We start from the raw sequence: 26,881 nt of genomic DNA, 5'->3' as shown, positions 1-26,881 counted from the left end.
CAACCAAACAGACATTTCCCTTCTAAATGTCTCATATTAACAGCAGTCACAATGAATTATTTTCAAAGGTGCCCACACGAAGTACATACAAATACACACTTGTATAACAGAAGTTTGTTTTTTCTTCTATCTTTTGCCGATGACTCATAAAGGAAAAATACAATAAATAACATGTTGTATGGGAGGAGCGACGTTTGGCCCTCCCTTTATCGGCCAAGGGCAAAACAAAGAACCAGGAAAGCAAAAAGGCTTTAGGTTTCGTTTTTTGGGTTTGGTTGGACAACATTACAAGAGCAAGGGAATCCTAATCAACCCGCTGGACACCTGGAGGATCGGCATTGATCTGGGTCGCCTACCTGCTGCAGGTAAGCGATGGAATGATTGATAATGTGATATTGTTTTGCTCATTAGAATATTATTGTGTGTGCACCCGAAAATAATGCGACCACTTTTGTGGTTATTTATTTTTAGAGAACAAGGGGAAAAGTGATTTTCTTGTATTCCCAGGATTTAATATTACGGTATGTGTAATTTTGCACAATGTATTGTGTTGCAGACAGGTCACTACGTTTTGTTTATTTATACCAAGGTTTATTAATTGTATTCATTTTATGTCTAGAATCACCACAGATTAGATGTTGCTGTCATATAAACAGTTAAGAACTGCTGTAATTTGCACTATATCATTATAGTAGCCCTGATTCACATAAGTGATTATGTGTATTGAACAAATTGTGAAATTGATACAGCTGTAAATACATTTGTGAGATGTGATGGACTGATGTGAATCAAGGAACTATGTTGCACTAAATATAGTTATGAAGAACTGAAACGGAGACTGACACAAAGAGTTCTGTGTTGAATATTTGAATATAGATTAAATCTGGATGAGGAACTGAGCGCTCCGTGTCCTCATTGCTGCTGAACTTTACGTTTCCACATGAAGTGTGCTCGCACGTAAGTAAACAGCAGAGTGGACTCTGCCAGAAAGAAAGATGGTTTATGTCTCACCTGACTCACATTTCCTAAATATTTGCTTTGGACACTTAGGGCGTTTTCACACCTGCCTTGTTTAGTTCGGTTGAATCGAATCCTGGAGCGTTTCCCCCCTTGGTGCGGTTCGTTTGGGAAGGTGTGAACACATCAATCGCACTCGGGTGCGCACCAAAACAACCGGTCCGGTTCCAAACGAACTCTGGTGCGGTTCGATTGTGGTGAGAACATGATCCAACCTCGATCCGACCCAACTGCGGGCGCATTGAGCCTGTTTTGGGCTAAACCACCTCCCGTAGCCAGCTGCGTTGTGTATTCGCCGGGTTCACAAGGGCTGCGGAAGCGGACGCAGATGCGTATTTCTCCGCGACGGTCCACAAGCGCTTCTGCTCAGCTGTTGTTCAGAGCTATTTTTTTCATTATGGAGTAAATAACCCCGTAAAATTAATACGCCATGTTTCTGTAACCAAGAAGTTTGAACACTTCTTGTATTTATCCGTTCAGAGAGAGAGAGAGAGAGAGAGAGAGAGAGAGAGAGAGAGAGAGAGAGAATGGTAGTGCAGATATACCGTTGAAATGCACATATTTGTTGTATTGTATAAATGTATTGTCTCTTCTGTTTCCCAGTGCAAGTTGAGATACACAAATATGATCGCATTTGTCAATCGCGGTATTTTATTTTGAAAATTGCTTTTATTTTGAAAATTGACCGGATTGTCTCGTGTTTCTTTGTGTGATTTCGTTCGCGTTCGCTCGCGGCACGCGCAAAAAATAGAGCAGACGCCGAAACGATCGCTTCACGGAGCGGGACGGCCGCGCCTATTCGCCTTTTGTAAAATTGAAAAGTAGCGCTCTGGAGGCTGTTCATCTTTGTTTACTTCCGGGAGTTTCCCCACGAGGAAATTCCGACCAATTAGAGAGCAGTTTCCCCACGCATCAAACATTTTGGTCCGCTTGTGAATGCTGCCGTGTGAACACAAACCAAACTCGAGGCAATTTGCAACATTGTAACAAGTTGGTCCCTGATTCGGACCAGAGCAAACGAACCACAGGTGTGAAAACGCCCTTACTTGAGTCTGGTATTATCAGTTTAATAACTTATTTTTTCTTCAGTTAAATATAATGATAATGATTCCAAGTTGCAGTGGTTGACTTGATACATAATTATTTGTTTACCTTCCAGTTGCTGTCCTCGGTCATGGATAATTTTGTTCGTAACAAATTATGTGAATGGGGTCTCGGCGAGTGGATAGACAATTTTGAAGGTAAAATATTACCATCCTTCTTTTTTGGGCACAAATACTTTACAGTGTTGATTTGACCAGTCAGCTGGGATCAGCTACAGCCCCCCCCCGCGACCATGAATACAGGATAAGCGGTAGACAATGGATGGATGGATGTGACCAATACCAATTCTGAAGCATTTACAGTACTAAAAAAACATACTCCAACATTATTATTGACAAAGATGATCTCAGCGCAAGCAGTGTTGACATCAAGACTAAAGAGTGACGATTAATTCAAATGCAATCAATATACATCAGCGCTCTGTGAAGCTCTAATGCTGAAATGAACAGCTGAACCCACACCTATTTCAGTCCTTGCATAATATATATTTTTTTCTCAATTTTGAAACTAATTCTTGTTTTCGCATGACTCGGATTGAAATAAAATGTATGTTTTTTTTAATGGCAGCTGAAGCCATTGACAAAGAATGTCTTTACTGTCTCAAAAATGAAGACATCACTTTGTTGATCCCAAAAATTGTTCCAAGGGTAAAATTCAGGAAAAGCCTCAAGTTGTTGAAGGTAATATTCTCTACTGTGAAGACAGGCATTTATTATTCACAGAAGCATAAACTTCTGTTAAAGGTTTTCATGATAACGGATTATACTGTTTTCCTTTGCCTCCAGGAGGAACAAAACCCAACAAACCCTGAAACATTTGATTCTTCTGTTCAAGTAAGTTAAATTGATAAAGACATATATTACAATCATACATATTCTTCAACTAAAGGGTACTGGTCACTGGATCACAGTTGTGATCACAGTTGTTGATGGAGAAAAAAGGGATGCTGATTGTGCTCTCACTGCTTCCCTGGGGTTCACCAGACTCAACCCAGTCTGGAAGAGAACATTAATGCAGGTCTGTTTTCAGTGTGTGAATTGTAAAGATGTGTGTTCAAGCCGGCAGCACCCTGTTTAGAGGAAAAAACACCTGTGTGAATGTAATTCCTTGAATTTGTGCATAACATGTTCGTTCTCAGGTTTGTGCGTCCACCAGCAACACAAATGAAGGTGAGATACACAATATCTTATTGATTACACATCGTGTTCCATTTCAAGGCCATAACCTTGATTTGTTTAAGCAACTATATTGTGACCCTGTTTTAATATTGTGCCAGGCACAATAACTGATCTCTCCCCTTTTTTTCCTTGCATTTTAACGGGCACTCTAAGGAAAGAGAAAGGTGGATCTTCAGGGGGAGGGCAACGAGATGGAATCTCCAGCTAGAAAACGACAACCTGACAATATGGACAGATCATACTCGGGTATCTGTAATACTTTCCATGACCGCAACAGAAAACTTACTATAGGGTATCAAATATGTATGCAATGAAATGTTTTACTCGTATACCAAATCTTATCAGGACAACTCAAACAGTCATCACCATGCATGTTACAAATGCGATAAATGTATATTAAACTGCAGGTATCCATAGTAACACTTCATGTTTGAAGTAAATAACTTTACTGTGGCATTTAACTGGATGGTTGCTTATGCTGTGCTAAGCTGCGGTATGAGCCTGATGAACCTCTGAAGCATCATAAATTGACTTGTCAGAGAATTTGTCTCTTGTACTTTACATCCTTTTCCTCCTATTTTTGTACTAGTCTAGACATCTTATTGTGCAATACCTCTTACTTGATACACAGGTTCATAGCGTCTGCTGAATTGTTCTGTACTTTTACTCTCATAGGAAAAATCATACTGTCTGATGTGAAAAACATCATGAAATATGTACGTCAGAGACTACCTGACCCGGACAATAAGCTCAGCAATTTCCTTAAGTAAGTAATACGTTTATTAAATGTTCCATATTTTGGTCTGGGTTCCACTCCACTTAAATTAAGCCACCTTACCCCCAGGCTAACTCAGAATAAGAGTGACACCAGTTGCATCAAATGACAAAATAACATGACTGCTCATTTGTGGTGTAGTAACAATGTTGTGGAACCAGAGGGAAAAAACAGTCAACAGAATGTGGCGGGCGGGCGGTTAAGAGGTAGACCAGGAAACTGGTATAATTACGGAGCCAACAACGCCACCTTGGGATTTCGCCCAAGGAATGATACTTATACCTCAGACTAAAACAGATATTCAAAGACACAGAGGTTCGCAATATTTATGAGGCTGGAGACGTGGTTCCATTTAACAATAGTTCATATTTTATTTCACACAAACACCTCAATAATAAAAAGGCCAAAAACACTATTATGAAGGGGGGGGGAAACGGCCGAAGCTGATGCTTACCAGTGGAAGGATGGGTCACCAGGAGTGAGGTATCCGAGGGAGAGAGACGCCCCAAGCACACGTGCACACACCTCCACACTCACACACACACGTGGAGGATCACACCAGGGGTCAACACAGCACACAACGAGGGGACACCACCACCAATGGGCACCAACCACCACCTTGAGGCTCTCAGCTTCTACACGGGAAAAGAACAGACGTGACAATTAGTGGGACATCACTCACAAATAAACAAAAAGACTGGATAACACTGGCCGACATGCGGCAAAGGATTAAGGTATGATTACTGTACGAACACAAACAAAGCAGATTCTTGGTAGGTTCTAAGCAGCCAGGGATGACAAAAAATAAGAAATTAACAAAGCAAAAATGGAATAAGGAAAATAAACAGAATCAACTTCAAAAGAAACAATAATGGCAGTAACCAGTTAGCAATTAAGCAATCAAAAATGACAAGTTAAGCCCCACTGATCGCACCCACAATACTAAAAATGAATGGAGACGGTCAACAGCCACCATGAGCAAAAACAATGGTAACGTTAGGCAAAAACACAGGTAGGCAAAGCAGCAGCGTAGGGACAGTTCGGACAGATGTAGCTGCTACGTCGCTAGCTGCCGAATACTGGCACTGAGAGATGCACCGGCACGCAGTCCCGATCCGGCCGTGCCTATGAGCTCGGGGAGGGGAGCAGACAAGTGTCTGGAGCTTAGCCTGTCAGATGAGCCAATTCCTAAAATGAAACGCAGCCAATTAGTTTCAACACCGCACCTGAGTTGGCGGCGCTCGGCATAAAACGACCTACCAGCATTGATCGAGGATAGCGGCAGGTCTGAGGAAGGGATGAGGGTCCACGACAGGCATCTAAAAGAACCATACAGCTAGTTCAGATATGCTAACCGAGATTGCTGCCGGCACAACTTGTACGGCCACCGCTAACATACCTGCTGCAGCGGACATCGGACGCACCGGAGATGACGTGTGGTTTCAGCGACTAGAGGGGGAGCCCTGCCTGTCTTTATAGATTGCCAGCCTGCAATGATTGGCTGTCAATCACCGGGCCAATGTACGGGATCACCGACACTGGAGCAGAATAAACTGCAGCCCCATTCTGCTACAATCTACCCGCCCAATTTGCATCGTCGACCCGGCGATGAACCATTCAAGACCTTACCTAAGCTGGGTCCACGGCCTAAATAAGACAGAAACTGCATTACACACAGGACCAGAAGAGTTTGCAGCCCCATGTGCTACTTCCCCCACAGGCCGGGGAAGATGGTAGACGTTGGAATGCTGGTCAGCAGTTGACCGTGCCGTCCTTCGTACTGCTGTTTCGCTGGTGTCAGAATAACTGGTTGGTAGAACAGCTGACGAAGCGGAGGGTTGGCGCTGCATCACAGTAGTGGGAGCCACTGAAGGGCCTGGTGCAATGGGAGTCACTTCAGATGGTGAGGGCAACAACCGAGGGGTGGTCTGTGTCACTGCGATTGGCCTGGTAGGAGTCCCAGTAGGGACGGTCTGAGGAATGTCATGTCAGAGGACCAACACATCACCGTCACTTGATGCGGAATCCTCTGAGGGTGGCTCGTTGACGGGGAGTGGGTTACTGGTGAAGACACCACCCGGGGAGTGCTTTCTGACCATGGCTTTCAACAAGGCACGATTGACTCGCCTGATTTTGGACCGGTCGTCTACAGGGGCGATGGTATATACTGATCCACCCTCTTGAGGCGCTTTCAGGACTTGGTATGTTACAGAGCTCCAAAGATCTTGGATTTTATGACGCCCTCGGGCACTGAAATCACGCAGCAATACCAACTGGCCCTCCTTCAGTGGTGCATCGTGAACACGCTGATCATAGTTCTTCTTTCGGCGCTCTGCAGCCGTCTTCAACCGTTCCCTAGCCCCTTCAAAGGCCATCTCTAGTCGGGTCTGGTGCTCCTGAATCCACTCATGAATATTCCCACCAGCAGGCTCCTGAACTCTACCCAGCAGAAAATCGACTGGTAGCCTGGGTTCCTGGCCGAACATCAAAAAGAAGGGTGACTCACCGGTAGCCTGATGGGGAGTGGTGTTATAACAGTAGAGGACCTGTGGTAAGCAGGAACTCCAGTCTCTCTTCCGAGACATGGGTAGCGTGCGCAACAAGTTGTGGAGGGTTCTATTGAAGCGCTCACACTGGCCATTGCCGGCTGGATGGTACGGGGTTGGGCGAGATTTCTCAATGTTGTACAGGCCGCAAAGCTGCTGGATGAGAGCACTCTCGAAATTCCGACCCTGGTCTGAGTGTATGCGAGCTGGAACACCAAACTTATAAAACCACTCCACTACCAAAACCTGTGCCACAGTAGAGGCACATTGATTGCGTGTGGGAACTGCCAGTGTGTACTTGCTGAAGACATCCGTCATCAACAAGACGTTTTCCTGTCCGGTACTGTCAGGTTCCAACATGGTGTAATCAATGGCTAGGATTTCATTGGGTCGGGAAGCCATCAAATGCCCCATGAAGCTACGAGCAGCGGGTTGAACATCCTTGGCCACTTGGCACCTCTCACAGGCCTGGCACCACTGTGCCACCTCAGAGGACATGCCTGGCCAGTAGCACCGTGGGCGCAGTAGCTCCATCGTTCTCTCTCCCCCTTGATGGCCATGTTCCTGGTGAACCTGAGTCAACACTTCCTCCTTCAAGGCAGCAGGCAACAGCAGCTTAAGCACTGGCTCGGCACCATCGGGACGGAAAACCTGGCGATAGAGGATTCCATTCCTCTCACCCAGGCGGTCCCACTGCCGGAGTAGCGCCATTACAGGACGCGAAACAAGTTTCCGCTCCTCCTGGTTGGGCCGCTGCTTCCGTCTCAAAAACACCAACACTTGCTGGATAACAGGATCTGTCTGCTGGAGGGTAGCCATGTCAGCAGCTGAATGATGGGGCAGGACTGTGATGGCAGTTTGAGTTGCTTCAGTCCTTCCTAACTGCAAGGCTTGCTGTAATGGCTTAGGAAGTGACGTGCCAGGGACCATGGCTTCCATCTCTTGCACCCCGGATGGATACTGACGGGAAAGAGCATCAGCGTTCTGGTTGCTCCTTCCTGATCGGTACTTCAGCTCAAAGTCAAAGGATGCAAGTTGGGCTGCCCACCGTTGCTCAGTAGCACCGAGCTTAGCTGTTGACAGATGGCTGAGTGGGTTATTATCGGTATAGACCACACACTTATGGCCAAGCAGGTATTCCCTGAATTTCTCCGTCATGGCCCACTTGAGCGCCAGGAACTCCAACTTCATGGAACTATAGTTCTGCGTATTGCGCTCAGTGAGCCTCAGACCGCGGCTGGCATAAGCGATAGGCCGGACCTTGCCTCCTTGCTCCTGGGAAAGCACTGCCCCAAGGCCACCATAACTTGCATCCACCTCCAGAACAAAGGGGCGTGAGAGTAAGCGAGTACTGGTGCAGTGGTTAGCTTGGTCTTTAGTGTCTCAAAACTGCTACGGCACTCCTCCGTCCAGTTCCCAATAGCACCCTGCGCTGCCTTTGTCCTGGATCTGGTGCCTTCTAGCTCTGCCACCAGCCTATGTAGAGGGGCCGCCAACTTGGCAAAGCCCTCTACAAACCGACGATAATAGCTGGCGAACCCCAGGAAAGACCGCAGCTCAGAGATGGTAGTGGGAGGTCGCCACTTGGCTACCACTTCTATCTTACTTGGATCGGTGGAAACCCCCTTGTCCGAGATCACGTGGCCCAAGTAGCGCACCTCCAGCCTCTCAAGATGTTGCTCTACTGTGGAGGAGAAAATAATAATGTCATCTAGGTAAAGAAGCAAGGATTGGCACTGTTAGTCACCGAATATTCTCTGCATCAGTCTCTGGAATGTGCTGGGGGCATTACAGAGCCCAAAGGGCATGCGGTTCCACTCAAATAATCCAAACGGAGTGCAGAAGGCAGTCTTGGCACGATCTTCCTCTGTTACCGGGACCTGGTTATATCCACTGGCCAGGTCCATAGTGGAAAACCAGCGAGCGCCTGTCAGTGCATCCAGGGATTCCTCGATACATGGCAGAGGAAATGCATCTTTCCGTGTCTTGTGGTTCAGTTGTCGATAGTCTACACACATGCGCAGACTGCCGTCCTTCTTTTTGACCAGCACAATGGGGGAAGCGTAAGGGCTGCTACTCTCTCGGATTACCTGTGCCTCTAGCAGTTGGTTGATGTGTTCTTTGACAACCTCGTACTCGAACGGGGGTATATGCCTATAGCGCTGCTGCACAGGGACCTGGGGCCTCATGTATCAATGTTGCGTACGCACAAAAACATGGCGTACGTAATTTTCCACACCAACGTTCAGATGTATCAAAAGTGAAATGAGCGTGGAAATGTGCGGTGTCCCACGCCAGCTTCATGGCTGGCGTACGCACGTTTCTACAGCTATTGTTCCTTTGGCGACACTCTGAGGTGATGCTGGGAAACTGTTAATTATGTGAAAACAATTAGTCCTCAGAGTAATGTGCACATCAGAGACACATTAATGGACAATTAACACACACGTGTTTGCAATCATATGGATGGATATAAAAGCATGCACAAAGTGATGAAAAAATGGCATTAACAATGGCAGCCTTGGCCTTGTTAGAAGACATCGCAAACGGTAACATCAGACGTGAGAGGGTGTTTAGAGAACGGGAGTTTTATGTTAGCAAATGACGACAACTGGCTCATGAGTCGTTGTAGGTTGCCGAGGCCAGTGTTACTGGAGCTGTGCGCAGAGCTGCAGCCGGCCCTGGAAAGAAACACAGCCAGGAGTCAGGGGTTGTCCGTGCCCACACAGGTGCTGACCACTCTGGGGTTTCTGGCAACAGGAGCCTTCCAGAGGGAACTGGCTGACCGGTCAGGAGTGTGCCAGTCCACTCTGAGCCGAGCCATGCCAGCTGTGTGGGACGGGATCATAAGAATGTCATCCAGGTACATCAAATTCCCATACAATGCTGTTGAACAGGCCAACATTCAAGCGCAATTTGCAGCAAGAGCCGGTTTCCCTAATGTAATCGGAGCTATTGACTGCACACATGTTGCTATAAAAGCGCCATCACAGGATGAATTTGTTTTTGTCAACAGGAAACATTTTCATTCAATAAATGTTCAAATAATATGTGATGCGCAAATGCGGCTCACCAACATCGTGGCAAGGTGGCCTGGTCAACGCATGACTCGTTCATTCTTACTAATAGCATGGTTGGTAACAGGCTGGAGGCTGGCACGGTGCGCGATGGGTGGCTTCTCGGTGAGTAAATGTAAATGTGTATGTACGTTTAATTGCGCCCCGAATGTAAACCAGCACAATGCCCATTTGGGCACGTGCATTCAAATATGTGCATTTGTTTTTCCCTGGTGAAAATAGAGCGGCAGAGCTATCTAACAAGCCCTTTATTGTCTCCTTGTGTTCAGTATTTGTGTCGATAAACGCGTGCGTAAAGTTGGAAATGTCACACTGCAGTAGCCACGGCGCACTTCTGCAGTCATTAATATATTTAATAATATAATATATAATATATTAATATCCTCCTGTCCCCCTGCCCGTTGCGGTCACGCTTCGGCGGTGGGCCGAAATCCTCCTCTTCACCTCCACCTTCACGTCGGACCATTTCTTTTTTATTTCAGGGAGTGTGCGCTGCTCCGACCCCACAGCGTTCACTGCCTCACACACACGCTCCCACTCACATTTCTTTTTTTTTGTGTTAATGCCTGATGAGAGGCTACCAAATAATACTGTTCTTCGAGTCTCGACTTCGTTTAAGAGCGTTTCGAGCTCAGACTCGGTGAAGTTGCGCTTCTTCCCTTTTTCATTTTGTAGATCTGATGGTGCAGAGAGGGGAATCCCCGGTGCAGGCCCTATTTAAATTCATTTGCATATTTAAATGGAGGCGTGGACAGGGAGGAGTTTAGCACTTCCACATGTGCGCTTAATTCCACGTTGATTGGGATGTACAAAGGAAAAGTGCTTGGATCCCTTTGTACGCACACTTTGATACATCAGATTTTTTTTGTGCGTACGACAGTTTCTGGATTCTAGCGTACGCCATTTTTCAGTAGGAAATCCACGCAATTCTTAGTACATGAGGCCCCTGGTCTAGGAGAGGGATATCATGGGCCATTAGGTTAGTGCACCCCAAATCCCCATCATGAGCTGAAAAGACTGAGTGATACTTCCTAAGAAGGGACTTCACCTGGCCCTGCTCATCGGCAGGCAATGGGGACAGATCAATGGCCTCTATCTGATCCTGCATGGCATGAACTACTGATTGGGACCTCACAGTGGCTATGCCAGATGGTACCTCAGTGACTCCTGTGGGAAGGCTCACAACATTAACCCCATCCAACGTACCTACAATGGTGCGAGGGTAAAGCAACACATCGGTTGAACCAACATTGACAATTGGGATGTAGGCCGTGCCCCGTAGCACCTGAACTAAAGCAGGGGAAGCAAGCAGTCCTGCAGATAAGCCAGAGTGTAGGGGCTCAAACAGCACTGTGGTACCGGAATACTGTTCGGATGCGACAAACCTTCCTGCCTCTGACTTTTGCCCTACCCGCAGCTTCCTGAGGGGCCTGCACACTAGCGTGATGACACTTCTGCAACGCCTGCACAACTAATTCTGGGGCCTCAAATACCGAAGGCAAATCAAACAAGGCAAAGCCATGCTGCCCAAAGAGGTCACGATAGCACCTGCGGATGACATTCATTCCCAAAACACCAGGAACCTGCACTGACAAACCCCCAGGGGGGTCCTTAACCACCAAAACCCCACACCGTGGCATTAACTTACCACAGAGCTCAACATCTAGCTCTAGGTAGCCAATATAGGGAATAGTTAGACCATTGGCCGCTCTTAGCTCCAACCAATGACAAGATTGGAGTCGCTCTCGACCCCATGGCTCAAAATGCTGGAGGAAAAGGCTCTCCGTGACCGTAGATACCATGGACCCAATATCCACTAAGCAGGGCACCTTAACTCCACCCATGCTCACATCTAGATGAGGGCACGATGCCATCAGTTTTGATGTATCCCCCAAAACACTTGAAACAACCCCGGAGCCAGTGGTTGCCCCAACCGAACTGTGGCTCTGCAGTTCGGTGGGCGCTAGTTTTCCGAGAGATGAGATGGCAGAGTAGACAATAGAGCACGCAACATGGGCTGGGCACGAGGGGGAGCACGTACCCCATCACACTCACTAGCATAGTGGCCAGGCTGCTGGCAGCGTCTACATATTATTGGGCCATTCCGAGGGGAACGACTGCGCTGATGAGAGCTCTGCAACAGGGAAATGCTGCGAGTAAGCTGATTTAACTGCTCTTGCTGACATTTCAACAACTCCCTCATCTCACTCATCTCAGACGCTTGGGGGGAGTTAGCTGTCCCCTGATGACCACTCTGGACCACATACTGAATACCTAATGCTGTAGGGACGGATTGACTTCGGCCCCTCGCACCACCTGGAAAACCCTCACGTTCCCACCTGATCGCCTCTCCCCTGACCTCAAGTAAGGTGGCAGTGGGCTGCCTGCGCACAAGCTGCTTCAACTCAAGACGAAGGGCTCCATCAATAATGTGCTCAACAAACTGGTCCCGTAGTAAAACTTCAGCATTAGGCATATCACTCGGTGCACGCTGTTTCACCACCTCCATGAGCCCGAGCAAAGCGTGGGAAAACTCTTGCAGAGTCTCCCCTTCTTGCTGCCTTCGGGAGAAAAAGGCCTGCTGTAAGGCTACGTAGGACTCTGAACACCCATACAACTCCCTCAACACAGCAATGATCTTAGTAGGATCCCCCCGTTCAGCACTAGAGCGATACTTTATCTCTTCACGAGCTTCCCCTTGTAGGTGATCAAACAAAAAGAATGCCTGGTCAGGTGTAGATAAATGCCGTACCCTCATGCAAGCTTGTGCCTCCTCAATCCACTCCGTCAAACTGGTGCCTGCTCGTCCACTAAACATGGGGCATTTCCTGTCTCTGGGTACAAAAACGAGTCTGTCGGTTACATGGGCACTAGCAGCCGAAGGCGCAGTAGGCAGCACAGAAATAGAAGGCGCTGCACTAGGGCCAGGTAGGGCCACATCCTGCTCCTGGCACAACCTCTCATTATCTGCTCGCAACTGGGCAACTAGATCCCTCAGTTCCTGCAACTCTTCCCCCATACTACAGCCGTATAGGTTTAAATGACACGCTGCAACACAGTACCCCAAAACACGAGACCCCACCAAGGTTCACCACAGTTCCACAAACCACTAGCTGCTGCTTTGCCTCCAAACACACAAAAAAAAAAAAAAACAATACACAAAACGTCCCTTTAAACTCACTTTTGTCAAGGGAAAAGCAAACACCAAAAATGGAACACACGTTTCTACCTTCAAAAGTAAATCCTGTCAACAACGCCAAATGTGGCGGGCGGGCGGTTAAGAGGTAGACCAGGAAACTGGTATAATTACGGAGCCAACAACGCCACCTTGGGATTTCGCCCAAGGAATGATAGTTATACCTCAGACTAAAACAGATATTCAAAGGCACAGAGGTTCGCAATACTTATGAGGCTGGAGACGTGGTTCCATTTAACAATAGTTCATATTTTATTTTACACAAACACCTCAATAATAAAAAGGCCAAAAACACAACAAACACAATTATGAAGGGGGGGGGAAACGGCCGAAGCTGAGGCTTAACAGTGGAAGGATGGGTCACCAGGAGTGAGGTATCCGAGGGAGAGAGACGCCCCAAGCACACGTGCACACACCTCCACACTCACTCACACACACACACACACGTGGAGGATCACACCAGGGGTCAACACAGCACACAACGAGGGGACACCACCACCAACGGGCACCAACCACCACCTTGAGGCTCTCAGCTTCTACACGGGAAAAGAACAGACGTGACAATTAGTGGGACATCACTCACAAATAAACAAAAAGACTGGATAACACTGGCCGACATGCGGCAAAGGATTAAGGTATGATTACTGTACGAACACAAACAAAACAGATTCTTGGTAGGTTCTAAGCAGCCAGGGATGACAAATAATAAGAAATTAACAAAGCAAAAATGGAATAAGGAAAATAAACAGAATCAACTTCAAAAGAAACAATAATGGCAGTAACCAGTTAGCAATTAAGCAATCAAAAATGACAAGTTAAGCCCCACTGATCGCACCCACAATACTAAAAATGAATGGAGACGGTCAACAGCCACCATGAGCAAAAACAATGGTAACGTTAGGCAAAAACACAGGTAGGCAAAGCAGCTGCGTAGGGACAGTTCGGACAGATGTAGCTGCTACGTCGCTAGCTGCCGAATACTGGCACTGAGAGATGCACCGGCACGCAGTCCCGATCCGGCCGTGCCTATGAGCTCGGGGAGGGGAGCAGACAAGTGTCTGGAGCTTAGCCTGTCAGATGAGCCAATTCCTAAAATGAAACGCAGCCAATTAGTTTCAACACCGCACCTGAGTTGGCGGCGCACGGCATAAAACGTCCTACCAGCATTGATCGAGGATAGCGGCAGGTCTGAGGAAGGGAGGAGGGTCCACGACAGGCATCTAAAAGAACCATACAGCTAGTTCAGATATGCTAACCGAGATTGCTGCCGGCACAACTTGTACGGCCACCGCTAACATACCTGCTGCAGCAGACATCGGACGCACCGGAGATGACGTGTGGTTTCAGCGACTAGAGGGGGAGCCTATAGGACCCCCTGCCTGTCTTTATAGATTGCCAGCCTGCAATGATTGGCTGTCAATCACCGGGCCAATGTACGGGTTCACCGACACTGGAGCAGAATAAACTGCAGCCCCATTCTGCTACAAGAAGTACTGAGCCCTGCCACATTATGAAGCCACAGAATCTTAGTAAAATCTGTACTCAATGCTGTGCAGATTTGCTAACTGTTGAGTGCAGCTTTTACCATATTTTCTCTGCATTTTCAATGTCCTTGTATCTCTTGATTTCTTTCAGAAAGCATATTTTTCTGCAGCATTGAAGGTAGCTGAGCAGTTTCATGCGTTTGCTCTGTCGGCTATGTTTTTATGAAGTAGCAACCCTGATTTTGACACATTCTTTCGGTATATTTCAATTCAATTGATTAACACATTTTTAAACTATTGAACAACAGGAAAAAGATCAGTGATTTGGAGACAGACAAGAGGGAGTTTGTTGGTGTCTTTGGCAGAACCGGGGCTGGAAAGAGCTCTTTGATAAATGCTGTCATTGGAGTGAAGAATCTCTTGCCGTCTGGAAGAATCAGCGCATGTACCTCAGTCATGATTAAAGTAGAGGCTAACATGGAGAACCTAAATTATGAGGCAGACATTGAGTTCATAACAAAAGAGGTAAAATGAGCTGAATATGTTTGTTTACTGCAAAAATACAGTTGTTGATTACACAACATGCCATTTCATTTAACTACATTAAAGATGTTTTTTATTTTATTCAGGAGTGGAACGATGAGTTGTGGTTCTTGCGTAATTTTGTTGGTAATACTGTGGTGGAGGAAAATGATCAGGAAACTAACGATGATTATCAGGACGCTGTCGACAAGCTATCAGCGCTGTATGGAGAAGAATGGAAAAACACACAAGAAAACCTCATGGATGACAAATATTTCAAAGAGATCCCAGAATTTCTTCATTCCAAGAATAAGGTTTTGAAAAGTGAATCTGTAAGTAAAAGTAAAAATCTTCATAGAAAGCATTCTGGCGGTTGAAGCTGAGTTTGAGCATATATAAATGAAAACTTCCTGAGTTGCCATAAAATTATGTTCTTATATATTGCAGCCAGATGAGCTATCTGCAAAATTGGTCAAATATACAAGAGACTCAAAATGTGAAGAAGGTAAACATGTAAAGAAGTGGTATTGGCCACTGGTGAAGTGTGTGACTGTCAAGGTGCCTGATAATGATCTTCTCAAGCATGTCACACTTGTGGATCTTCCTGGAACTGGGGACTGTAACAAGAGCAGAGACACAATGTGGAAAGGGGTAATTTATTACAAGCAGTTTTGTTTATTACTATGTTGATTGCAAACTATTAAATTGTAACACTGATAATTATTTATTCTAAATTAACTTATGGTTATGTCCCTTCAGGTTGTGGGAAAATGTTCTACTGTGTGGATTGTGACTGATATCAATCGAGCAGCAGCAGAGAAAGAACCCTGGGAGATCCTGGAGAATGCCTGTGGCTTCATGGGAAACGGTGGCGAGTGTCAGCGCATTCACTTTATCTGCACCAAGTCTGATACAATTGGAGATTCAGATGATCAGTAAGTGATTTAAGATGATTTAAGATGCCAGTAGTACACAGTAATAAATATAACGTCCAAATTAGACACTGACACATTTAGCAGCCGAGACCGCAACAGGAGTAAAGACAAGCAAATGTGCAGATGATATTGTCACAGCACAAGTAGTACTGGTAACAATTATAAAAAATAAAAAACAGCAAATAAAATACAAAATTAAAATTGCGAGCAGTGATAACGGGCCCTCACATGGCACGTAACTCGGTTAGTGCTACGGCCGCCTGACGTGTCGGACCGCCTGGCCTGGCCACCGCCACGGGGCGGGTTGTCCGCGGCCACCGCCACGTTGCCAGTCGTCCCCGGTCGTCCCAGGCCACCGCCACGGCGCGGGTCGATATTGCAGTGCAGACGTGTTCAGGGTGGGACTCTCATCAAACGTGAGAAGTTTGAAAAAGATCGGACAATGGACACTGAAGTTATAACAGTTTACATTTTTGTGGTCGAAGCATGAAATTCGTCCATGTTCAGGACACCGTCCTGGCCATGCCATTTGACCTATGTAAGACCTTTTGATGACTTTTCATCGTGGAGGACTCTAGAACAGGCTCGCAAAGTTTGGTAGGAATCGGATCAATGCTTTAGGAGCAGGTCGTTGAAATACACTGCATGAAAAAGGCGAAAAATTCAGTTAAATTTGACATAAAATGCAAAATAGCTGACTTCCTGTACATTTTTCGGGCATGGGTCCCAAGGGTTTTTTGTACATCTCTACATGTTCTATGTACCTACAAAGTTTCATGCATGTACGTCAAAGTTAAAGGTGTTCAATCTCTTAAAAGGAGCGGTAAAAGTGTAAAAACATGATATTTCCAGGTACCATCAGGTGGCGCTCTGACCTCAGGTCAGTATTGCAGTGCAGATACGTTCAAGGTGGGACTCTTATCAAACTTGAGAAGTTTGAACCAGATCAGAGAATGGACACTGAAGTTATAACAGTTTAGAGTTTTGTGAAGCATGACATTCGTCCGCACTCGTGGCGCCATCCTGGCCACGACCTTTGACTTATGTAAGACCTTTTGATGATTTTTAATCATTGCGGCATCTAGAACAGTCTCACAAAGTTTGGTAGGAATCAGATCAACGGTCCAGGAGGAGTTCGTTGAAATACTGCATACAAAAGGCAAAAGATCGGTTAAAATTTCACATTAAATTCAAAATGGCTGGCTTCCTGTACATTTTAGGCTATGGGTCCAAGAGGCTTTTTTGTACATCTCTACATGTTCTACGTACCTACAAAGTTTCATGCGGGTACGTCAAAGCTAAAGGTGATCTTTCTCTTCAGAGGAGCGGTAAAAGTGTAAAAACATGATAGTTCCAGGTACCATCAGGTGGCGCTCTGAACTCATGTCAATATTGCAGTGCACACGTGTTCAGGGTGGGACTCTCATCAAACGTGAGAAGTTTGAACCAGATTGGATGATGGACACTGAAGTTATAACAGTTTAGAGTATTGTGGCGAAGCATGAAATTCGTCCATGTTCATGGCGCTGCCCTGGCCACGCCCTTTGACTTTTGTAAGACCTTTCGATGATTTTGCATCGTTGAGGCCTCTAGAACAGTCTCTGTCAGTTTGGCAGCAATCGGATGAACGCTGTAAGAGGAGTTCGTCAAAATACAATCCCTACAATAGGTAAAATGGGAAAAATGGCCTAAAATGGCTGATTAACTGTAGCGCCCCCGAGTGGTAAATCTTGATAGAATTTTCAGGATATGTTCCAGGGGGAGATGTCAACACATCCTGCAAGTTTCGAGCAGATTGGACATTGTATGCTGAAGTTACAATGACTTCCTTTACACTGGCAAAACGCAACGCCCTGGCCACGCCCTTTGACTTATGTAAGACCTTTTGATCAATTTTCATCATTGAAGACTTGAGTACATGGTGACCAAGTTTGAGGTGAATCTGATAATGCTGCTAGGAAGAGTGCCCTGAAGTATAAAACGTAATACTTTCTATTGCCAGTAGGTGGCGGTCTGAATATGAGTCAATATTGCAGTGCAGATGTGTTCAGGGTGGTACTCTTGACAAATATGTGAAGTTTTGATCATATCAGACAATGTACATCGAAGTTATAACAGTTTAGATTTTTGTGGTCAAAGCATGAAATTCGTCCATGTTCAGGACGCCGTCCTGACCACGCCCTTAGACTTTTGTAAGACCTTTCGATGATTTTGCATCGTTGAGGCCTCTAGAACAGTCTCAGCGAGTTTGGCATGAATCGGATCACCGGTGTAGGAGGAGTTTGTTAAAATACAAACCCTACAATAAGCTAAAATGGCCTAAAATTGCTGATATACTGTAGCCCCCCGAGTGGTCAATTTTAATAAAACTTTCAGGATATGTTTCAGGGAGATATGTCAACAAATCCTGCAAGTTTCGTGATGATTGGGTTAGAGATTATGGAGTTATGTGTATTGATTTCTAGAGCCCCGCCCCTCCGATGCTCATTGGCTTATAACTTCTAAACGCAACAATATTTTTCAAAGCCTTTGATATCACTTAATCAACTTGGTCTAAGCAATTTTGGTGAGAATCGGATCTATGGTTTTAGAAAAATGAGCAAAAATCTGTTTTTCACAAAATTCAAAATGGCGGAAAATTTCGGTAGGCGGACTTTGGTGCCATAATGTAATTTTTTGCAGAGCACACGGATCTGCATGTCTGTGCAAAATTTCAAGTCAATTGGAGTTACGGTGTGAGCTGGCCATCCTTCTTTGCGTTAGGTGGCGCTAGCGAGCCAGTTTTTTGTGGCCAACTATGAAACCTTTAAAATATCAACATTTTCACCGTTTTCTATTAGCATGCCAATTTTTTTCAACTTCTGAATATGTTTAAGCCCCCAAAAAGGCCTCTGCAAAATAAAATAATAAAAAACAATACAGTTTCAATAGGGCTTCGCAGCCCGACGTTGTCGGCGCTCGGGCCCTAATAAAATCAAGAATATCAAAGAAATATAAGTTACATTGCAGTATAAGCAATTAATAAATTGTTTTGTTCACTGAAAGGCAGCGGCAAACAGAAAAGCCTGAGATATGGAGCAGGCCTGCAATTTTTCTCGAAGTGTGTTCAAGATATTCGAAGTGTGTTCGTGCATGAAAAACTGAATGCTGCCTATCCATGTTTAGTACTGACTCTGGGGACACAGAGCAGCAGCGTTTTATGGAGACCTGTAAAGATACCGTTACAGTAGTCTGCTGAAGCTAAATGCATGGACAAGTTTTTTCCAAATCCTGAGACCTAAATCCTTTAATCCTCGATGTATTCTTTAGGTGATAGTAGGCTGACTTCGTAACTGTTTTAATATAGTGGTTGAAGTTCAGGTCTTAGTCCATGACTATGCCTAAGTTTCTGGCTTGGTTTTAAGGGAATTCCTTTAGAAATGAACAATTGCATATAAACTCAATACAATTAATTAAACTAAAATAGTCACTCGCTAACATTGTGTCTATGATTGCCAAATTACATAGTACTTTCCAGAAAACTTCATAGGGAACCGCAGACCTGTTCAATATCAATGGTGGAGTCATACATGTTTAAGGGCCCTCTCACACTAGGGCCAGTTGATCACTACCGTGCTGAAGCACGATTTCCCCTCTCCCATGTCTCCCGCTGGACTGCACTCACAATGCTCCAAGCCCAACCTGGCCTCTTGTACATACGTCTTCACGTCATAATACGACACAGGCATTGTTTTTACGTAGTTTCCAAGAAGTGCATTCTCAGTCACCACAATAGAGAACAACACAGAGAACATGACTGCAACTTTACTGACAAGTAGCTGCTCCACATATTTAAAGGAAACACTTGACCTGCATCAGAGCATGTGAGCGGAGCGTGTGGGGAGGAGAGCAGCATTATTTATTTATTATGAAAGTACAGAGCGTTGCCCTATGTTCCACTCCAATTTTTGCTCCGGTAAATAGCTAAAACCAGTTGCAATTTGATGAGCAGAGATTTCACACCAATTGCTTAAAAACAGGAGCAGAGCCTCTAACTTAAGTGTTTGTTGCAGAGCATTCCAGGTACTATGGGCATCAAAAAGGAATGCAGTTTTGCAAAGTTCTGAGCATGCACTAGGAATCTATCTGTTTTGCTCATTCATCAACAGAAACAGTCAAAATGTTGAATTATAGGGAAGTGTACACAAACAAACTTTGGGACTTGGGCACACTATGGGTTGCCTAGTGTGAGTGCACCCTAACAAAGATCATTTTGACTTTTATCATTTACTATTTACCATTTTATTCTGAAAGTATAGAAGTATGTTGGAATTTGAGGTTCCCCAAATACTGTATGAGGTGCCTCTTAAGACAATTCTTTTTTTTTTATAGTTCTGCAGCTGATGTTTGTTCTTCAATAATAAGACAAAACAAACAAGCGAAGCGAGAAGTGGAAAAAAAATTCAACCAACAAAACATTTTGAAGGTGAGTTTTACAGACTGACAAAAATTTTAATGCAAAGATTTTTTACAACTGCAAGCCTGCCGTAAAATCAAGCCTTTTTCTTTTTTTTAGAAACATTTCAGTCATGACTGTTTCAAAGTGTTCACAGTGAGCTCCAAAGAGTTTCTGAAAAAGAAAATCCTAGATCCGGAGGATACTGGTAGGTGGAGTCTCCACATATGAACATATGAACTCTTAGTTACTTAGTTTACTGTAACCACTTTAATTCAAACAAGAATGATGAATTGGATTATACTTAAATGGAATTTAAATATGTATGGAAACTGCATTTTTTTTTTTTTTTTTTTAAAGAAATACCCGAACTTCAGAAATGTCTGCGGAAACTCAATGACCATTACTCAGAGACATTAAACTATGTGTCTGGAGCTCATGGGATTGTCTCTCTGATTCACGGGGCTAACCGTAGAAGCAGGGTAAGAAATAAAGTAATACAATCTGTTTCATTGACAGACAATCATGAGAAAACGGTAAATTCAAAGGTGGACTCCTTACATGTCAGCCATGCATACATTTTAGACATCCAGGTAGTTGATTTCCTGAGTTATGTTGTGTTTGTGTTTGTTTTCAGGCCGATGAAAATACAGCTGTGTGCTCAGCGCTTGAAGAAAGGCTGGGGAATGAACATAAAAAAGTCAGACAATCATTAATAAAGACTCACGCTGCCTTTGAAAAATGCCTCAGTGATGGGGTTGAAAAATCTAAAAGTTCATGTGAAAAAGTCTTGAAGTCGGTCTTACATCCTGTACGTATTTGAATTGCAACTACGTCAAAACAACCGTTTCTGCACTTTATATGAATATCTTAGAAATGTTTCTATTTTGTTTCAGAATAAGCCAGGAGGTGGTTTCCACAGGATATTGAAGTGTGTTGTTGAGAACAATGGCACCCACACACAAAGAAAAAACAAAAAAACAATTAATCTCAATATGAAGTTGGCTTCATGCCTGACTGCCAGCATTGATGAGGAGTTCAAGAAAACCTTCCCGTAAGAAATGAATTAATAAAGACATAAAACCCCGTGCTGGCTGATTTTACAAACCGGTCATGGTAAGCTTTGAACGCTTTATTAGGCAACTGGACATTCTTGAGGTTTTTCAAGACGTTTTGCCTCTCATCCAAGAGGCTTCTTTAGTTCAGAACTGATAAAGCTTTCAAAGATTATATAGTTATACCATTTATATATATATATATATATATATATATATATATATATATAAATAATCCAAATACAAACTAGTCAATGCTACCTTTATGAAACATGTTTCAGAAATGAAGGAAAATGTGGACCATTCAACGGGGTCATCAATGCATTCTCACTTGACACAAAGAGCATGATGGGAGAAATGAACAAAGATGTCGAACTGCAACTGATATTTCTCGAGACAGAGGTAAAAGGTAGAATAGAGGAAGACTGACCTCAGTGGGGTGGAAAATACTTTAAAATACCTTATTTTTATTACCTCTATTTTATTTAAAATATGTTGATGAATGCTTTATATTCTCTCAAAGGAAGAAAAACTTAAGACAAAACTCAACAAAATCATCAGGGATCGCAAGAAAATGATCTACAGTTGTCTGATGACAACAATCGAGGATGCCATGCAAGTTTGCTATGATGGTGAGATATCATGACATATAAATGCTGACACTATGATAATACACATTTGTCATCTTGACTTTGCAGGAAAATGTAAATGACAAAAGGTTTCTGTTGTAGAGGCAAAGAAAATTAAAGGAGATAACATGTTGAAAAACCAGAGGGAAACTATTACGAGGCATGTTCTTGGGTCAAAAGACATCATGTTTCAGCAGGCCAAAGACGTTATGATGAAAAAGCTGAGCGCCTTGATGGTTTGTTACATTTCATTATTAATTGTATAATGATGATGTAGTAAAGCATGTCGTGCTGCTCATCATTATCTCTAATTCTATCTGGCATTTTCATGAAAGCTTCTCAGTTGAGCTTGAACGCAATATTTTGCTGCGACTGATAAGTGATATAGATTATGATGCTAATTAGGTGGAGATCCTGGAGGAACTGGAGGATACAATGCAGGAATCAATCAATCTGTCGCTCAAGACTGATGGTGTTTCAATCCCAGGTAAAGGGAACGTTAGGAAATATAAACACGACTGTCCCTAATAATACTGTAAATATTTGATTGAAATGTAAAAGCCAACAAATATCCAACTTTGTAATTATTAATTCACTTGTTGTAAATAATATGTTTTTGCTTTTTTTAGATGTTAAAGAGGAGCTGAAGTTGGTGAAGGGCCACCTCGATGCCCTGAAGAGAATCCAAGATGAAGAACCAATAGTCATAGAATAAATATATTATTTTTGTCTCACCGGAGAGAAGCTGAACATTTTTTTATTCTACTGTGCAGAGAAGGTTCATCGTCATACAGAGTGCAAGCATTCTGGAAGAACAACGGTTACAGAAAGGGGGCCATCTTTATAGTGCTCTGAAAGTGAGATGTGGGAGTGGCGGTCACACATGGGTCAACCGTTATCTGTGCTTCCAGGTCTAAATAATGTTCTGTTCACACAAACACACACTCTTTCTCTCTCCCTTCATCATGCACACACACACACAGTTTTAATGTGTTCATCGTGTACAAATGAGTCATTATACTGTACATTTGTTTAAAAGCCTTATACAAGAGTCCCAGATTACCAAGTGACCTGTCCCAGATGATCACATTCAGGCAGAATGTTCTTTTTGGCAAATAACACTAAAAGCTGATGTCTTCTTCTGGCATGGTTAGAAAACATAAGGATTACTGAAAGGTATGATATGTTGATTTAATGGGTAAAACAGATATCTGAATGAGTTACAGATGAAAAAATTGCAAAAGAATTGCCTGAATTCACCTGTACATACTGTAGACATAGATTTGAGGCTTTTCAAACAATGATCTTTTTTCTTTCTTGTTCAAGAACAACTGCAACTACTGCAAAATAATGGTTTGTATATGTGTTCATTCATATAGAGAAATAGATGATATTGATAATAGTAGTTAACAAGTTGATCTGGTTTGATTATTTACTGAACAATTTCTGTTTTAATCTACACTGATTCTTAACGCGTACATGTGTATATGGAAATGTATGCCAAACTGCCCAATAAACCTCAATAAAATTAATTTTTAAGTCTGTCATTAAATCTTTGATTTCATTTGTGTGGTCATGTGGTTAAATTACATTTACATTGTCCAGATGCTGTTAATTCTCAAATCTCCTGGTACACTGATGAGTAATGTCAGTTTGGCTTTTGTCCTTATAATGATAGTCCAAACATGTTCAGCAAAGTATGTTGTTGTTCACTTAGGACTCTTGTTAATGGAATGTATTATGCTTGTTTCAAAATGCCACTTACTGAATGGAACATGCACACACACAGATGGGCAATAAATAGGGAGGGGCATCGTTAAATGCTGCTTATCACTTTTTCACTGTAATAATCCTTCCATTCTTACCATGAATCAGAGTCAAGGACATTCAAATAATTTCAGGATTTATTCTGGTCATAAAAAACATGACAATTTGTCATTTTAAATAATAATAAAAAAAATATATTTAAAGAGAGTACAGCCATGTCAGCCAAAAACGTCAACACCCTGACGCAGAAGTATCAAGGCAATGTGGTATCGCAGTGAACTAGTGGCTGTTCCAATTAATTGACAATAATATGTGCACATAAATATTCTTTAATTCGGAGTCTGACACTCATTCTTGACGTGGACAATGAGGGAAAACCTCAAGAGAATGTGCCGTGCATTTGTTACGGTCTTAACAAGCTTAACTCAGTGTCTGCTGTGCATCTCCTGCTATGTGAAGCTACATTAATGTAACAGCAAGCCCGTGTGTCATCAAATACATTTATATTTCTTTTCATTACGCATTGATTTCGGTCAAATGTTGAAACACCTGTTATATCTCAGAGTACTGTAAACTCAGTACAAGTTAGTAAATAAATAAAGCACAAGAAGGGAGTCAAAGCCCTTGGACAAAACTTGTCTCAGTTAAATTATACTTGCTTACTCTTTTTTCAGGGAGACTACATGACTGTCAGCATGAAACTGATGTCTGTAAATTCACTTACAGCTATAAGCACTAGATGTTTATGTATATGCTGAAATGTTATAACCGATAAAAGGTCTAGTTCCTATAGGCACAGATAAAATGTTACTTCCCCTTTCACTCTGTCCTTCTAGCTTGCATTTAAATATTTGTTTTTCTTTAAAATGGCAAATTTGCCACCCTTGTCATTAAATACTCCAGACTGTATCAAGCTACATGAACGCTTTGTGTTCGGATCAGCTGTTGCCACTAAAACTGTTTTCAGCGAGCTACAGCAGTCAAAAACAACGATGTTGTGATGATGTATATCAATGAGCTAAAGTGTGGTAGTGAATACAATTATTTGAATAGCAGATGGTACTATTGTATTAGCAGCACAGAGTGAAGGATCAGTGGGTTTGTATACAAATCACTAAAAGCATTTGTTCCCAGTTTGGTGCCAGCAGAGTCTGTTTTGGGTGTGTGTGTTGTTCCCTAAGCTGCGGTTAATACCAGGAAGTTATTAATGATGTTGTGAGATGTATGAAACTGGACAAACCAGACAAACTGCTTTACATTTTTAACTATAATCTACATGATAAACACGAAGGTGAGTATTTATGTGTATATATGATAACCGTATGCATATTGAAGTTATAGAAAAGGGGTATATTTCTTCCTACTCCATTTTGGACATGTAATTTTATTTATTTTGTTTATTGTTTTATCTTCAAAGAAATTGCAGTTTGTGTGATATGCGATGGCAAAATCATGCAGTTATGGTAAATAAGTACAAACTCACCCCTGGTGGTTCAGCTGACCTGGGACAGGAGAATTCTGGCCTTGGCTTGGCTTCAGGACTCTGGGAAAGGAAGAAAGGATGTAATTTATCCAGTAAATAAAGTGTTACGCACAAAACCAGACGATGTACAGCACCTGTTAGTGGTGGGGCTCTTTGGCTTCTGCTGCTTCTTCCTAGCCATTGCTGGGGATTCACCCACCCTAAAGGAGCACCAAATACATCCAATAAAAACAAACCCACTTCTGATCACTGGATATTATCAACAGAAACCAGATCTCATCTGCAGTCTAAGGCTATTTTCCTCTTTCCCATCCAACCTCTTTTTCCTGTCCAGAAACCTCTGTGTGGCAGCAGACAGAACTACTCTCTCCTTGGGACCCTTGGCTTTCTCCTTTTGACACAGAAAGGAAGGAACATGGTTGATGATAGAAGTACTGACACTGACAGCATGAGACGAGGCAGGTTACCGCAAAACTGTGTTTCTTCACAAAACAGGAGCAACAGATGCCATGTTCGTCTGATTAAATACAGATATGTGATTTCATGCCGGCCTACATTTTCTTGCATTGATATTGTCATCTAGTGATGTTGCTTTCCAAGCTCATTTTGGACAAGAAAACAAAAATAAGTTCACTACACAGTCCAGATGCTGTTAATTCCCAAATGTCCTGGTATACAGCTGAGTAATGTCGCCCCTTCGTCCACCGAGTCGCTGAGGGCTTGTTGGGCCGCGGTAGCCTCCACTCCCACCTCCCCGTCTGAACCCTCAGAAGCACCATCTGAGGGTCCAACTTATCAAGAGTAGGAGCTTGTGTAAACTCATCCATGTCAAACGTAAACCTATGCCTCCACACACAGAAAACTACCAACCAACAGTACAATCAGACTAACCTCCACCACGTGGGCGGATGCAGAAGATCCCGGACAAGCCCCCAAATTATGTTACGCCCCAGGCTAGCGGAACATGCGCACAACATAAATGAGGCAGAGAACGATGTTTCGCAACAAGAAAAGCTTTAGTTTATTGTGCACAGCTCAAAGTGAACAAAGGTGTATTGTACAAAAGGGTGGACAAAGTCAAAACAAAATAAAACAGAAAACAAACTCCCTAAATTAACAAAAACAGGAGAAAAAGGGGGATCAAAATAAATGGCAGTTACACCCTTACTGCTTCCTCACAAAATAAGTATTTAAATGCAAAATGTGCTATGTACAAGGTGAGTAACTAAGACTAGTGCTGAAGCACAGCAAAAAGGGTCAGCCCAGCTCCGTAACTAACACACACAGGATAACAAAAACCACGACGATTAGTTGAACTAGACAAAATTCGAACAAAACTCAGATCAACAGCTCACGAAAACGAGGAGGAAAGTCACACTGCACAGTGACAGCCCTCGAATGCTGTCTGAAGAGCACTGCTATTTCAAACTGGGCCGCTCCTTGACAGCTCGTCAGGCTGCAGCTGTGGAGCACCAGAATCAGGCAGAGATGGTGGGAGCGCTCACTCAGGCCTAAATGGCAAACACTATCGGCTGGGGGCCGTAACAGCAAGTATATGAAATAAACACATATATTGTAAAATAAAGTATCTACAAGATATTGTATTGTATATTGTAAGTCGCTTTGGACAAAAGCCCTAAATGTAAGATATATTCCACCCACCATTACAGCCACCTTA

General features: G+C 43.5%; 1 protein-coding gene and 2 long non-coding RNA genes across 5 annotated transcripts in view; 1 reads left to right on the top strand and 2 right to left on the bottom strand.

Moving 5' to 3' along the window:
• The window catches only part of LOC311031268, a 29,886-nt gene extending 8,974 nt beyond the window's left edge, over positions 1–20,912 (bottom strand). The window contains exon 1 of the long non-coding RNA XR_014599054.1: positions 20,805–20,912. This is a non-coding gene — a long non-coding RNA (uncharacterized lncRNA). The remainder of the gene's footprint in view (positions 1–20,804) is intronic.
• On the top strand, positions 258–23,495 carry LOC311031253 (nuclear GTPase SLIP-GC-like). 3 transcript variants are annotated; one of them, XM_084037446.1, is made up of 23 exons: positions 299–365; positions 472–521; positions 877–957; positions 2,177–2,258; positions 2,689–2,801; positions 2,907–2,954; positions 3,260–3,290; positions 3,453–3,545; positions 3,975–4,065; positions 14,686–14,902; positions 15,007–15,231; positions 15,347–15,550; positions 15,659–15,834; positions 20,206–20,299; positions 20,390–20,477; positions 20,630–20,751; positions 20,907–21,080; positions 21,166–21,323; positions 21,606–21,726; positions 21,848–21,956; positions 22,056–22,189; positions 22,359–22,440; positions 22,583–23,495. In XM_084037446.1, the coding sequence occupies exons 4-23, from the start codon at positions 2,192–2,194 to the stop codon at positions 22,666–22,668; spliced, it is 2,433 nt and encodes an 810-aa protein (XP_083893572.1). In that variant the 5' UTR covers positions 299–365; positions 472–521; positions 877–957; positions 2,177–2,191; the 3' UTR covers positions 22,669–23,495. The 3 variants fall into 3 exon arrangements, with proteins under 3 accessions (XP_083893571.1, XP_083893573.1, XP_083893572.1); XM_084037445.1 differs by lacking the exon at positions 472–521 and having other exon boundaries at positions 258–365; XM_084037447.1 differs by lacking the exons at positions 472–521; positions 2,689–2,801 and having other exon boundaries at positions 258–365.
• Positions 23,496–25,202: 1,707 nt separating this feature from the next.
• Positions 25,203–25,606, bottom strand: LOC311031266. Its single transcript, XR_014599052.1, has 3 exons — positions 25,521–25,606; positions 25,338–25,403; positions 25,203–25,263 (listed from the first exon to the last, which is right to left on the bottom strand). It is a non-coding gene; the product is annotated as an uncharacterized lncRNA (long non-coding RNA).
• Between the last annotated feature and the right edge of the window lie 1,275 nt (positions 25,607–26,881).

This window comes from Eutrigla gurnardus (genome assembly GCF_963514095.1).
Source record: "Eutrigla gurnardus genome assembly, chromosome: 20".
NCBI lineage: Eukaryota > Metazoa > Chordata > Actinopteri > Perciformes > Triglidae > Eutrigla > Eutrigla gurnardus.
This window is presented reverse-complemented; position numbering and strand designations above follow the sequence as displayed.